Below are 15,352 nucleotides of genomic sequence, written 5' to 3'. Positions count from 1 at the left end.
TGGGGACACTCGGCCAATGAGCCACATCCCCAGCCCTATTTTGTATTTTATTTAGAGACAGGGTCTCATTGAGTTGCTTAGTGTCTTGCTTTTGCTGACGCTGGCTTTGAACCCGTGATCCTCCTGCCTCAGCCTCCCAAGCCACTGGGATTTCAGGCGTGTACCGCCATGGCGGCTAGTTCTTTTTTGATCTCATAGCTCTACTTTCCACTGAGCTGAAACTCTTCTCAAGGTAGCAAGATGGCCCTCGGCAACTCCTGACCTGCCTTGTCTCCCAACAACACCAACATAGAGAGAGAGAGATAGAGAGGTTGTCCTGGGTCATATGGCCAACACTGAACCAATTCCTTGTTCAGGGGTGTATTGTATATGCATCAGTCCTGTCGGGTCACACAACCATCTTCAGAACCTGGGATGGATTGAGTGGAACCCCCTAACCACGTCGGGGACTCAAAGTTGGGGAGCTGTCAATCCCTGGCCCACTGAGTGTGGAATTACCCAAGAAAGGACAAAAGGAATGCTGGAAAAACATAACTAGACATCCACCTCAGGGAGGTTCACCATCGCAACAAGAAACATGTCTCTTTCAGGAGACAATGGGGAGCCAGAGAATGTTGTGGAGCAGGGCTGTGGTGCGCTGATCTGAGCGGTTCTTTGGGAAGATACCTTCAGCAGTAGTGGGTGGGAGAGGAGTAAGTTGCAGTGGACGCGAAAGAGGGGACCGGAGGGGAGAGGAAAGGGGACCTGGAGGAGGGAGGTGGAGGTCTGAGATTGGACTGGGAGAGAGCCCCCCGGTGGTCGTGGATGGGTGGGGCCCGGGTGGGCCGAGCCTCAGGGTGAGCCATGAGGGAGGGAGCCAGGGGTGTGCGCTTGGTCAGGGAGCCGTGGTGACGTGGGATGGGGAAGGCCGTGACCCTCCCAGGAGGACAGTGCTCTGGGCGCAGAGCGGCCTGGCCTCGCCTCTCCTCTGAGAGCATTTGGGGGCCAGTTGGGAATCCCATGGGCACTTGCGCTCCGGGCGGGTGGGTCCCCAGAGCAGGATGCCATTTCCCACAAAGCTTTCCAGATGTTTGCTTTGTTGGTTGGCTTTATTTATTTATTTGTTTTAAGTGGTAACAACAAAAGAAACTTTAAAAAAAAAATACAAAGCAAAACAGAAGGTGTGGGGGGCAAGAAGCCTCTCAGGAGAGGGGCCTGGGGAAGGGCCAGGCTGGAAGTGGGAGGTGGGGCACCTGCCCCCAGGTGACCCAGGGCTTCCTCTGCTCCTCGCTGCCTGAGGACACTGATGTCCTTCCCTTTCCCTGGGCCCAGGCCCTTCAAAGCCCTCTGGGAAGGAGCCCGGGGTTTTCTGCTGATCCCAGGCCACACGCTGACTCAGGCGCCCGGGCCTCCTGCTCCGTGCAGAGGGACACAGGCTCCTCGGGAGCATCCCTGGGGAGACAGGCTCCTTCCTTGGTCCCTTCTGCTTAGGGGCTGTGTGACCCTCTCCCCAGCCTCTGAGTCTCCGTTTACTCATCTATAAAAGGAGCACTAGCACGTGCTAGGCTCCTGCCCTGAGCCCAGGAGAGGCCTAGAGGGGACACATCCAAGCCTGGTACCCAGTAGCACTTCCTACCAGGAGGTCAGAGGTCAGGAGGCGATGCCCTAGCCAGCTGACGGCCCTTCCAGGAGGACAGAGTGAGAAAATGTGCCTGTAAATGAGACTCTGTTCCCTCGCTGTTCAAACTGCAGGCCCAGGTGACTGGCATTGGCTTGGGTCAGCGGCTCTGGGTGCTGATGGCCTGGGCCTGGCCACCTGTCTGTCCCAGGGCCTGGGGATGGGGCCAGCCCCTCCCCAACTGAGAATCAGAAAGGTCTGATCCCAAATAAGAACTGGAGATTATTTCCAGAAGAGAGAGAGGAGGAGGGGCGAAGCCAGTGGCTGTCGAGGGCCCCTTCCCCAGGCCATGCGGACAGGGCCCAGCAGAGCCGCGGGGACCACCTGCCCCCTGCTCTTTCAGGCTCTAACTTTTTAGGTTGGGGAGGCTGGTGGCAGGCAGCTGCCCCACCCCCTGGAGTCCCCAACCGGTGTTTTAATTAGTTTTGCTCTTAAAGCTGATTACAGTGCAGTTTCATCCTGCCTGCCTACAAATTGAGTCAGCACTATGAAACAGTCACTTTGAGAGAATCTGGCCGACCCCAGCAATCTGGTGGACTCCGATGACAACGTGTCTTGAGAGAGGGGCGGGGAGGGGCAAAAGGAGGGGGGAGAAAGGTTGGGTGTGGATAAATAGAAGTAAGCACCTTCCCAAGGGCTGCCCTGCCCCCTGCTGCATGGACAGGGCCCAGGTTCAGGGCCCCTCTAGACCCACCAGTCCTGACCAGGGCTCCCCGGCACCAAAGGGTGGGTTGCAGAGAGTGCTTTTAAGAAAATGTCAAATGACTTCCAAATGGGGACAAATCATGGGATCGTCCCACATCTGTCCTGCTGGGGGAAGTCGCTGTGCACACACTAGGGTGGGGGCTGGGCTGGCTTTCTGGCCCTGAAAACAGATGCATCTAGAGTTGCATTAAGCTCCTAGTTTTCTTGGGTAGAGCTGGGGTCAGCAAATGCCCTTTGTAAAGGGCTAGCTAGTAAATATTTTCAGTTTTGGAAGCCATGTGCTCTCCGTTGCAACTACTCAATGGTAGCACTCTGCTATTGCAGCGAGAAAACAGCCAGAGACAACCTGTAAATAAGTGTGTGCACCTGTGTTCCAATAAAACTTTATTTACAAAAAACAGCAGACCAGGTTTGGTAAGTGTGACGCAACCAAAATAGTGGGGGAAGGGTGCCAGGGGGTAGCTCAGCAGAACCGCACTTGCTAGGGAGCAAAAGGCAGGCCCTGGGTGGGATCCCTAGCACTGAGGGAAAGAGAAGAGGAGGGGAGGAGAGGGGAAGGGAGGGGAGGGAGGAAAGAAAAGGAAGAAAGTTATTGTGGGAAGGGTTAATAATGTTGGTACTTTTAAAAATGACCTTTTTAAAATTATAATTCACATACAGCAAAATGGACATTTAAAGGCTACAGCCCCATCAATTTTGACCCCACCCCAGTCAAAATACAGAGCATGCCCTTGTCCTTTACAGAGGTCACCCCACCCCGGCAGCCACCCCTCTTCGTCCTCCGAATGCTGTGGCCTGGTCCAGGGCTTCACGTGGATGGGCTTGGGTGCTGTGCACTCCTTTGGTCTGGGGAGCTGGTCTGGTGTTTAAGACCCTCTGGCCTGTGCAGGGGATCAACTTGGTTGCTGTCGTGACTTTAAGGACATCTGTAAGGACTTTGCCACTTTGAAAGGCAAAGGTGGAAACTGAAGTTCTTTGCCCTTGAATGTGAGCTGGACTTGATGACTCACCCCCAAGGGACAGGACATGGTGGAAGTGGTGGGGGTGACCTCCATTGCAGGTCACAGCCTCGGGTTCTACACGCTCTTTCTCTTTCTCTTCAGTCGCACTTTGGGGCCCGCTGGCAGCCATGTTGTGAGCCCACTCAAGCAGCCCGAGGAGAGACCCAAGGGTGGGGTGTGGCGAGAAGGATGCACCAAGGCCTCCTACCAGCGAGCGCCTTGGAAGTGGCTCCCAGTCCAGCCTTCAGATGACCGAACTACAAAGAGCCCTAAGCAGCTCTGGAATTTCTGAGTCACTGAAACTATGGGACTTAATGAGTGTTTATTGTTGTCTTATAATACTAAATCTTGGAGAGGCTTATTAGAGATTCCTATTATGGCCACCGAAACATGACTCCTTCCATCCTCCATCCACTTTCATTCATCTGCATGGTTATTCATTCATTGAACAAATATTGATTTATTTAGTAGCAATGACTTAATAGCTATTATTTCTGTTCTCTCCCAAGCATGTTTCTTGCATTAATGCCTGTTGGTATGTCCATGCTGCAGAGGAGGAGACTGACTCTCTGGAAGGCCCCATCTCCTGCCCCAAGCCCTGTGGCCAGTAAGTGGTTGAGCTGGATTTGAATCCAGAACTACTATGCTCACTGCTCACCAGGTGCCTCTCTGCACTCTGCCCTAGCCAGTCCCCAGGGGGATATGTATCAGAACACCTGCAGGTCTACCTGATTCTGTGCCTGCTGTTGCAAGGCCTGTGCTCCCTCAGGGCACAGGCTGGATCTTTTCTGTCTGGGAGTGGTGGGCCGGAGCAGGACCTCACAGATGTATGTTGATTGTCTGATCAGCTGGAGGGAGGGAGGGAGGGCTGGGGCTCCTTGGCCTGTACCAGCCCAGGGCACCCTGAAGAGAGACAGCACTGCCCTCTGCTCTGGACGGGGTGGATGGACCTGGAGCCCACTCTCCCTGGGGCTGGCAGCTCAGCACACAGAGAGCCGCAGAAGTGCTGTTGCCTGCTCCCCGCGTGGAGGAGGGCTCTGTTTACCTTGGAAGGCCGGCCTCTTTTGTAACACTCGCTCATTGTTGCTGGGAGCCCAAAAATACTTTTATTAATGGAAAAACAGGGATGGCTCCACAAAGAAATATTTTGACAGGTCCAGAGGAGGCGGAGGGAGGGCTCGGAGCACATCCTCAGGAAGCCGGGCTTCTTATCTTCCAGGGTGCCCGTGGTGGAGAGGGCAGCACGCGGCTCCCAGCAGGGTGCCTGCCCGTTTCCCCACTGGGCTCCTGGTGCTGAGGTGGCTCCTGTAGAGTGGCTGGGTGGCAGCTTCTAGAGCCAGCTACCCCAAGGGCCGGTGGCTTTACTCTGGGTCACCACCATGGCTAGGTGTTCTCCATGGTGTGGGGCTCAGGGTTCCTTGTGGACACCTTTCTGGGCTCACTGTGGTCCCAGGTGCCTGCCTATACCTCCTGGGAGTGGGTGGTGGTGCCGAGCCGAGCTAGCTGGGCATTGAGACAAGATGGCTCCAGTAGGGCTGTCCTCCCCTGGCCGGGGCAGGTGCTATTTTAAGCACCCTGACATGGGCTGGTGGTGGTCCTTCAGTGGGGTGACAGTACTCCCATTTTTCAGATGAGGAAACGGAGGCGTGGAGAGCTTAAGTAGGCCACATAGCTAAGGAGAGGCACAGCTGGGGTTGGAACCCAGATCAGCTGATCCTGGGGCCCGACTCTCAGCTCCACCTCTGGCCACCTTCCAAAAGTACATGTGTGTCTGGGTCACCTCATGTGTCCACACTTCATGGATCTCCATTACTCTTAAGATAAAATCCACACTGGTTAAGGAAAAGGCCTAATTGTTGTACTAAAGATCCTGAGGAGCAGTGGCTTAAAACATTAGCTATTTCTCTCTTACAAAAGAATTTGGGTAGGAGAGTAGGGGTTGCTATAAAGGCTCCACGATCATTCAGGAATCAAGTTCCAATGTGGCAGCTCTGTCTTCCTGAAGACAGTTCCTGTTTCATGGCCCAAGATGGCTGCTTGAACTCCTACCATCAATTCCATTTTAGCAGGAAGAGGAGAAGGGGAAGTGGAGAGAGTATGCTCCACCTTTTTAGGGTTCAATTCCAGGCTCCTCCACCTTGTGGTCTAGGACAAGTCACTAGCCTCTTGTTATCTGTGAACATATTCAGACTTCTTTCAGAGGCCATGAGGATTAGACGAGTTAATACGAGTCAGACTTGGAATAAGGCAAGTGGGGCAGGAACACTCAATAAATCACAGCGACTATTACTATTAACCTGCTCAAGGTCGCGGCTCTGGAGGTCCTGTCCCATCCCCCGCTATTAGGTTATGCAGCTTCCTGTGGTTTTGTGGCTCCCCAGGTCCCCACAAGAGCCCTAGACCCTGCTTTTCGCTGTCTCGGGATACTCTCGCTCTGGCTGCATGGAGAGTCCCTGAAGACACCTGTCGTCTGCCTGGGCGTCCACCATCAAGTTCAGGGCCCTTCGCAGGTGCACAGAAAACGTGTCAAGGCGTGAAGGAACGGATGCGACAGGACAGCAGGCTCCCTGCTTCACAAAGCACCCTCAGGGCCTCTCCCCACCCCGGGCAGCTAGCTCCCTCCCCTGACTCATTCGGCCAGGGTCACCCCTTTGTGAGGCCTTCCTGTCCCCCTGGCTAAAACAGGCTGCTTCTCCAGCTCTGGGTCTTCTTGCCCCACTGTGTGTCCCCTCCACAGGGACCAGGACAGCATCTGTGCTGCACCCGGGACCCAGAACACTGTAGGTGCTCCGGGACGTGTTGAGGGCATGAACAAATGAACAAGATGGTGCAAGAAAACCCCGAGTCTAGGCGCCCTGTCCCCTCCACTAAGGAAGGAGCAGCTTGGGCCTCGAGCTTCACAGCTTCACGCTCAAAAAGAAGACAAAAATGCACCGAGGCTCCCCTCCCCCGTCCTCCTGCCCGCAGAGGCCCGGCCGCCAAGCCGCCAGCCCCAGCCACCAGCCAATCCCCTGGCGCTCCACGTCANTGCCAGCCACCGCCCGCCTGCGCCCTGGCCCTCGCCAGCCACAGCTGAGCCGCTCACCCACCTCCCGGGCCATGTGACGGGCGGGGGTCCTCCCCGCAGCACGGCAGGTGGCCAGGACACCGTGCCTGCCTGTCATTCATTCAACCCACCAGGCCCTGGGCCGGGCAGTGTGGCCCTGCAGCCGGCAGCCATTGTCCAAATTCTCACTCAGTCCCCTGCTTGGTATTTGGGGACATTGGGTGTCCATGCCTCAGTTCTTCACCTGCAAAATGGGGAGAATAGGAGGCTTGTCTCAGACAGTTGTTGTGAGGCCCCAGTGAGTTCACCTATGTGGAGGGCCTGGGGAGAGCCGGCCAGAGCTGTCCCTCTCGAGACATGAGATAGGGCTATTTACTGAGGACCCACCAGTTCCAGACGTGGTGCCAAGCCCCAAGAAAGACAGACATGTCCCTATTTTCCTAGTCTAGTGGGGAGATGAGTCATAACCAAGTAAACAAAACAGATGAGACAATCTCATGTTCTATTATTCACTCAACAAACATTTTCGAGGTCCAGCCGTCGGCCGGTTCCCATTCTAGGCACTGGGGACACGGTAGTGAGTAAACAAAGGTCCTGGCCTGTGTGGGGAGGTCTCAGCCGGAGGCTGGGGAGACAGACAGTATGCAAACGAATGAGTCCTGGATCCATTGGGCCGTCAAGACCATAAAGGGTGCTGTGTTCAGATTTCAGGGTGGGGGTTGAGCTGTAGGCAGAGAAGCCTGGTTTCCCAGATGAGGGTCATGGGAGAAGGCTTTTTAGGGTGACATTTGCTCTGAGACCCAAAAGATGGAAGAAGCCAGCCCCAGAGATCTGGGGACCAAAGAGCCAAGGAGTGGCTGGAGCTGGGAGGCGTGGGGAGAGGAAGCAGGGTCCAGCAGGTGGTGGGCCAGGCCCTGCAGGTGGTGGGCCAGGCCTGGGGCCTCTCTTAGTTTTCTGTTGCTTCCTTTCCACTCAGTGGCTTAGGGTCGAGCAGCTTCACTGGGCTCCAAGGTCTTTCGAGAGGCAAGTCCTGGGCTGCAGCCACAGCCGTTGGAGGCTCCAGGGGCCTTTCCAGACCGGCTGTGGGCGGGTGGCCTCAGTGGCCTCAGTGCCTCCACACGTGGGACTCTCTAAAGGGCTGACTGCGTGTCCTCAGAGCACCGCGGCTGGCTTCCCCCAGAGTGAGTGGTCAGGAGAGGGACACAGAAGCCACATGTCTGTTAGGACCAACCTCAGAAGTCCCATCGGCCATGTCCCCACATTCTGCGTCGGGGAGAAACACCAAGGCTGGTGGCCGGGGCTTCTGCAGACAGCCACTGAAGCCACCGGGCAGAGGCCACACTGTGTTCTGAGAGAGACGGGACATCTGGAGTGTCATATATGGTTGATCTGGATGCTGGCATGACAGCTGTAGGTAGTGGCAGGAGGACAATAATTGCAGCTGCCATTGTTGGTGCTCACTGTGTGCCAGGTGCTGGGCTCGGGCCGGGTCAGCCACACTGGCAGCAGATCCAGGTTACACCTGAGGAAGCTGAGGCTTCTCTGGAAGGAATAGTATCTAAGGCAGGACCAAGTAGATCACTTGGGAACCTAGTAGAGTCACCTCTAATTAAGGAAAGGAGTCTGGGGTGACAGGAGAGAGGACAGCCTTGTGAAAGGCCCAGAGGGACGAGAGGACATGAAGAACTAGGGGTCTCTGGTTATTTGGAGAGGGCAGGAATGTGGAGTTCAAGGGTGTAAGAGGGCCAGGTGTGGTGGTGCACGCCCATAATCCCAGCTGCTCAGGAGGCTGAGGCGGGAGGATCGAGAGTCAAATCCAGCCTCAGCAACTTAGCAAGGCCCTAAAGCAACTCAGTGAGACCCTGTTTCTACATAAAATTAAAAAAGGGCTTGCAGATGTTGCTCAGTGGTTAGGCCCCTGGGCTCGATCCCTGGTCAGGGGCCAGCCTGGGCTGGGGGCTGGGGGTTTTTCAGGCCTCCGTGAAACACATGGGAGATTCTGGACTTCACCCTGCAGGTACATGTGAACCAACACAGGGGCTGCCTGGGGAGTGTGACAGGATCCAGTGTCCCCCGGAGACTCTGAGTATAGATTAGATGGTATTGGCCATCAGGAGAGAGCAGACCTCAGGGGAGGGCCCAGGGTGGCAGGGGGTCAGCAAGGTCACTCTAGAGATGCCCGGGAGGGGATGAGAAGCCCTGGCGGAAAGAGGAGGTGGGCTGGAGCCTGCTAGGAGGCAGGGTGTTGGGAGCTGTGAGATTTGTAGGCCGTGGCAGTGGAGGGGAGGGGAAGTCAAGGGTGGCCACTCCCAGGTCCCTGCTGAGGCAGCTGGAGGACAGAGGCCCTTGGTGCTGGCCCACTGGCCGCCCTGCCCACCCTCTGCCAGGATCCCTGGCACCTGGTCCCCTGTGAACATTCCCGAGGCTGCTCTTTCCCCAGGCTGCCACCTCACCTCCTTAGGGTCCTCATGGACCAAGCGAAGGCAAGGACCTGTCCCCCACCTGACCCCAACACTCAGCCAGGGCCAGGCCCTCAGAGTGAGCCTGGTCCATGAGTAAATCTTTAATGGGGAGTTTCTTTTTAAAACAATGTTTTTATGAGTGCATTATAGTTATACATAATAGTGGGCTTCGTTTTGACATAATCACACATGCAGGGGATACAGTTGGCTCCATTTCAGTTCCCAGTTCCCCCTCCCTCCCCTCCTCCCTCCCCCTGTCCGTCCTCTGTCTTCTTTCTATTTATCTATCATTTTTAATCGGTGCTTTGTAGATGTACATAGGAGTAGAATTCGCTGTGGTACAGTCACATAGGTACATGGCATAATCTGATCAATTTCATTCCACAGTTTCTCCCTGTGTCTGTCCCTCCCCCCATCCTTTCCTCAACTCCAGCGACCCCCCATCTGTTTCCATAGGATCCCCTCCCCACCTTATTCACTCCAGCTTTGGCACAGGAGAGAAAACCTTCACCCCTGACCTTCTGGGCCTGGCTTATTTCACTTAGCATGATGAGCCCATCCTCCACACGCAAATGCCATCACCTCCTTCCTCCTGTGGCGGAGTCAGACCCGGTTGTGTGTATGTGCCACATTTTCTTTATCGACTCATCTGTTCACTGGCACCTGGGCTGGTGTGTGATGGGGGGTTTCTCAGGACAATTGAGAAAACACTAGAGAGCCATGGGCAAGAACATGGGTTCTAGAGCCAGGTGGCTGGGGTTCAAAACCCATCTCTGCCACTTACTGGCTGTGCCACCTTGGGAGAGCTGCATGGCCTCTCTGTGTTGCAGTTTCCTCCTCCATAAGACGATCAGCACAAGATTGTTGTGAGCATTCAATGAGTTAATGCTTGTCACAGAGCAAGTGCTCTGTGCACGTTTATGGTGATCCTGGATAGGTCAATACGCCTCGAAATTCTGGCTTTCACAGGCCTGCAGGGTCCTGCTTCCTGTGTCTGAGCACATGGAAATCCAGACTGATCCTCAACTTCATTTCAGCCAGAAGGGGTGGGCAGTCCAGGCGACCGGCAGACAGATGTCACCTGGGCTGTGTGTGTAGTGAGGTCAGGGACCTTCACCTAAGCTGCCTTTGAAATGTCGCTGGTATTTGGGGACAGCATGGCCAACAAATGTCTCAGCAGAACACCTGTGCTTCTTGTTATCAGGCTGCAGGAGGGAATCCAGCAACGGGCTTTGCCATTGATCCCAGCCTCCCTCACCCCAGATGTGCCTGCAGCCTCTGGGAGGGACAGGGACGGCCTCCTGGCCACCCGGACTCCCTCTATTTGCTTTGATTGGGTTTCTCTTTTGCTTTTTCCTCACCTGCTGTCGAGTTGGCACTCCAGCTGAGGGCCTCTATTTTGGGGAGTTTTCGTGGATAATTTAGTGGGTGGAAGCTCCCCACCCACCCCCTCGGAGCATCCCTCAAAAAGGGAGAGTGCTCCAGCGAAGAGAGAAACAGTGGGTGGTTCAGTTCAAAAGGACAAAATATTTCTTGCCCTGGCACGGGGAGAGGAAAGAAGCCGTCTGAGGAAGGAAGAGCTGCTAACCAAGGAGCCCAGGCTGCAGCTCGCTCGGGAGGGTAAATTAGGTGACTCAGCCACGGCCCTCTCCAGCCCGAAAAGGGAAAACGCTTCACGGTGACAGTGTGGGCTCCAGAGAAATGTGGCTGATGCTGGTCCTACTGAGTTCCAAAAGGCTCCCCCGCATGGCACCCAGCACCTGCAGAGAACGGGCCCTGCCTCAAAAGCCAAGTTTGGGTGGGACTGAGTCTAAAATTATCCCCGATAATGAGTCCGCCAGGGGAGGGCCCCGCAGGCTTGCTTCCTGCCTCGTTTTTGGCCTCTAAGACCTCGGCTCCTCCAAGGGAGGCCTCTGGGAAGCAGGGGCCGCTGTGCCAAGAACACGGTCTCTGCTGCCAGAGTTGGGTTCAACTCGGGGCCACGGTCGCCCACCGTGTGAACATCCACCTGCAGAGCCTCGGTTTCCTCATCCGTCCTCGGGACTCACAGCATCCAGCTCACGGGGAGGTGGAGGGAGGCAGATCGCCCGAGAGGCTTGCTTCAGGCCTGGGTGCGAAGCAGAGGCTGGAGGTTAGGGCGCGAAGGCAGACAGCCTCGCTGGCTCGGGGCGTAGTCACTGTTCTCGCCTTGACCGTGAGAAGGCTTTTTAAAAGACGTGTATTTTTAGCATTTATTATATGCCTCATGGTTCTTAGCACTTCAATTAAATAAGCTCATTTAATTTTTACATCGGCTGAGTGTCAGCATGGACCGCGTCCCCAGTTCAGAGAGTGGGGAAGTGACGATGTGGCCACACGGGAGTCTTGTTCCTGAGCCTGGGCTGCACCTCGGCGCTCAGGTTGCCTAAGCCAGCGCTGCCCAGGAGATCTTTCTGGAGTGATGGCAATGTTTTATTCTGTGCCACCCAATTTGGTAACCACCAGCCACATGTGGCTTTTGAGCCCTTGAAACATGGCTGGTGGAAAGAATTGATTTGTACATTTTCTTTGTGAATTATTTTTAAACTGTAATAGCTGCACGTGACCAGTGGCGACCATACCGGACTGTACAAGGCTGACCCCTCCTGGTTTCAGTATATCACTTTATAAGAGGGTTGTGAGCTGGAATTTAGAGATGACCCTAGCTTAGGTCCTGGCACCTAGTAGGGCTGAGTTAGGACTTGCTATGTGACAGTACTAAGTAGAGCAACTGTCCTTCAAAGTCATGTACAGAGAGTGGCAAAAGGAGCCTGAGCTTCATCCATGCCTCAGATGACTAACTTGTCCCAACTTGCTTGGGGCTTTCTCAGCTTTCAAACTGAAAGTCCTGTGTCCTGGGAACCCTGGAGTCCCAGGCAAACCAGGAGGGTTGGTCACCTGTTCTTGCTTCAGATAATTGGGAAGGAGACCTCAGGGCATGGGGCTTCCTTGGTTGGCTTCACTGGGAAGAATCTACTCTACAGCTTTAGGGGCTGCAGCCACCTGCCCTCCGTGGGCCTCAGTTTCCCCCTTGGAAAGCGGGGAGAGACCCCTTTCTTGCAGGGCAACTGCAAGGTACTCAGCGGCTCTGAGATCTAGTTTATGGGAGAGGCAAGGAGCCTCCCTTACCTTGAACGGCTTGGCGCACAGTAGGCAGACAGATAATGGCAGTTCCCTTTGGGGGAATAGCGTTCCTTAAGCTCTACTGCCGGTGGCCACCCTGGTTGAGGAAGACCTGGGAAAGCCTCCCCTGGGCAGGAGGGGCGGGACTTTCTCAGGCTCGGTTCTGGTCAGCCTTCCAGGATAAGCGGTCATGTCTGAGGGCTGCCCAGAGAGGCCACTGTGGGCCCACACGTGGAGACCAGAGCGGTCCCTCTGACGGAGCCAGCTCCCTCCAAGCGTCTCTTTGAGTTCAAGTCTTTCTGTGAGAGAGTGGGGGGAGGTGGTGAGTCACCAGTCTTGGTTGCCACCCAGTTTTATCAGAGCCCACGGCAATATCTACAAGGTCCATTTTCAAATCTGACTTTATCTGCGGGCCCAGAAGTTCCCATCCTGCACGCAGGTGAAGAGGCACATCCCGTCCAAGCCCAGGAGAGGCATCTTGCCAGGTGCACAGCCGGCTCCCTGTGGGCCTTCCCGGGTCTGAGGCCCACTGGTGGGGGCCGAGCGTGGCACACGCGGATCTTCTTCTGGACATTGCAAAGTTCATGACATCCCTCCCCTTTATTTTCCTGTTTATCCCGAGCATGTGTAAACACATGGGTTGCCTGGTTTCAGCGTCTCTTTGGCCATTTCATTTTTGCTGGAGCCTCTGAGTATCACTGGAAACCTTGGATTTTCTAAATGAATCTAAAAATAAACTCTTAAAAAAAAATCTTGAAGTTGGAGAGTTGACACAAGGCACTATTATTTATTTCTTTTCCTTCCTCCTCCATCTCCTCTTCCTCCTCCCCACCATCCCTGAACACGCCAAAATCTGGGCAGCCAGAAGCCAGAGGGACTGGGAAGGGCCCCTGGGCAAGTGTCCAGGGACCTCGACAACTTGAACCCTGGGCAGCTGACTCTGAGGGGTGCCCGCTCGGAAAACGGGGGGCTGGGGAGTCCTGGGCCTGACTTGTGGAAAGCCGCAGCCGGGGAAGGCGGTGGCCGGGCGATCCTCGCAAACAGCCGCCGAGCTCCTGCAGGGCCGACTTGGACAGCGCACGCCCGCGCCCCTCCTCCCGCGGTCTCGCGCTTCGCTCCCTCTCCCTGACTTTTCTCCCGAACAATCGGGGACTTGTGCTGGCGGCCGAAGGAGCCTCGGAGCTGGCTGGCCGCGGAGGAGGCGACGTCATGGATTCCTGAGTGTGAAGTTTGCAGGAAAGCCCTGAGTTTTGGAGATGGACGGGATCCAGTGGTTTCCATGGCGCTGGATAAACAGGAGGAAACAGTGAGGGAATCCCGTTATTTTACTGCATTGAAAGCTATAAACACGGAGCGCGGGGAAGGAAGTCGCGTTGCCTCTGGAGTAAGCCGATCGCGGAGCCGCCGACTCGCCGCGCCGGGAGCCGAGGCGCGCAGCCCGGCCGCTCCGAGCCAGGCTCCACGGCCAGCGCTGCCCCGCGGGCGAGCTGCGGACAGGACGGCGCCCTCGGCGGCCGGGCCCAGCCGACCCCTCCCCAGCTCGCGCCGGCCCGGTGCCCTCCAGATGCAGAGAGAGGCTGCGTTCAGGCCGGGGCACTGCCATCCCCTCCGCATCATGGGGTCTGTGGACCAAGGTAACTGCGCCCGACCCGCTCCAGACGTCGCCTCTCGCGCCTCCCGGCCCCGGGTTTCCGCTCCCGTCCCCGGCAGCGCTTTCAGCTCCGGGCGGCGGGGGCAGCCGGGGACCCCTGCTTGGGACCCCGCTTCCCCGGGGCACTCAGGTAGGGTGGCCGGGGAGGGGCGCCCGCGCTCAGGCCAGGGAGGGAGATTTGGGAAGCCGACTTCAGACGACTTTGCGCGGGGGCAGGGAAGTGTCCCCAGGCGGGTTTCCCTAGGCGAGCGCGTCGGGAGGACTTTCCCCGCCACGGGACACCGGGAGGGATCCTTGCTACTAACCGCTGGCTGCTTAACCTCTTCAGCGCTCGGCTTTGACAGCGGGTGCCGCTGGGCTGCATGGTTTTGTCGTTGTCGTCGTCGTTGTTGTTATTATTATTATTAGATTTTTTTTTTCTTTAAGAAAACGGGCTTGACAGTTTACTATATAGTAAATGTAACAAGAAGACTGGGCTCTCTAATAGGCGGCAGATGCTCTGGGACATTTGAACAATATTCTTCTTTCTTTTATTTATATATTTTTTGAATTTTTTGATGTGACTGATGGCAAAAGTTCCCCAGTCCCCCTCGCCCTTTAAAGTGCAATGTACCGTGGGTTCGTGGTGCGACCTGCTGACCCTCTGCTCTCCCTGTTTCTGCCTCTTTTCCCTCCTCTGGGGTTCAGCTCTGGAATCAAACCCCTTGCATCCTCTGGGAGGGGGCTACTATATACAATTACGATATGAAAGATATCCCCCCTGGTGGGGACGGTGCAGGAGTCTGGGCTGCACATGATGGATCAGTCTTTGAAGTGCGGGGAGGCAGTGCCCAGTCTTTTTCCGAGGCCAGCCCTGCGGTGGGGGTGGGGGCACTGCCAAGTGGGAAGGGCTGCAAGAGTTAAGTGGAATAAATTCGTGTAGGAGGAGTTAGCCTCGTGTCATAAAATCAGAGTTGAATGTAGGTTTTGTGCTCTGCGTGGCTGATTAAAGTTCTGGGGGGTGGGGGTGGGGGCAGAAATGACAATTTCAGTAAATAAACCCGAGGGGCTCTTTTTGAAAACCAGATTGAAGCCAAATGCCTTGGGTTAGGTAAACGGTGCGCTTTGCCACAGCGGACCTCGGTGGCATATTTTTAGCTGAGTTGCATTTTTGAAAGCAAGATCCTGCCAGCGCTCTGGACGTTTTAACTGGTGCTAGTCTATCCCGTCTTCTGCTTGTGGTCAGGCAACAGAGACGTGATGACATAGTGGCAGAATCACTGCTGATATTGCATCATCTGTAAAGGGATGCTCTCAGGCAGGCAAAATGGTTTACTGCCTTCCAAACCGAAACCCAGTGTTTGATGTTAGGATGGTGGTGGTGGGGGGGGACAGACTAATGCCAAATTTAGCTCCATTTGGAGAGAAAGAGAAGGAGGGAGGGAGGCGGGGGAGAGACAGGGAAAGGGGAACTTAGAAGAGAAATTGGGCTTCTGTTTTACTGTGTGATCTAACACAAGCTTCTGATTTTATTGGAGCTGCTCAATCTCTGCTCCAGGTTTATGACCTTGCCCCTCTGTTACAGTTTCGAGGTAGACGTGTGTGTCGTGTGCATGTGCATGAGCACCCTCCCCAGACTCTGTTCGTGTGCAGGGATTGTGGGTGTGTGCATGCCACTGTGTGTGTGCACATGTGGAGACAAGGGCACCA

The 15,352-nt window shown here is 55.5% G+C and overlaps 1 protein-coding gene across 1 annotated transcript in view; it reads left to right on the top strand.

Moving 5' to 3' along the window:
* Positions 1–13,091: 13,091 nt before the first annotated feature.
* LOC125619210 (nuclear factor of activated T-cells, cytoplasmic 2-like) overlaps positions 13,092–15,352 on the top strand; it is a 51,967-nt gene continuing 49,706 nt past the window's right edge. The window contains exon 1 of the mRNA XM_048811946.1: positions 13,092–13,646. Within this exon, the coding sequence (XP_048667903.1) occupies positions 13,292–13,646 (355 nt within the window). The 5' untranslated portion in view covers positions 13,092–13,291. The remainder of the gene's footprint in view (positions 13,647–15,352) is intronic.

This window comes from Marmota marmota, unplaced genomic scaffold, assembly GCF_001458135.2.
Source record: "Marmota marmota marmota unplaced genomic scaffold, marMar, whole genome shotgun sequence".
In the NCBI taxonomy this organism is placed as follows: Eukaryota; Metazoa; Chordata; class Mammalia; order Rodentia; family Sciuridae; genus Marmota; species Marmota marmota.
Note: the sequence above shows the minus strand (reverse complement) of the source record. Positions and strands in the feature narration are given on the sequence as shown.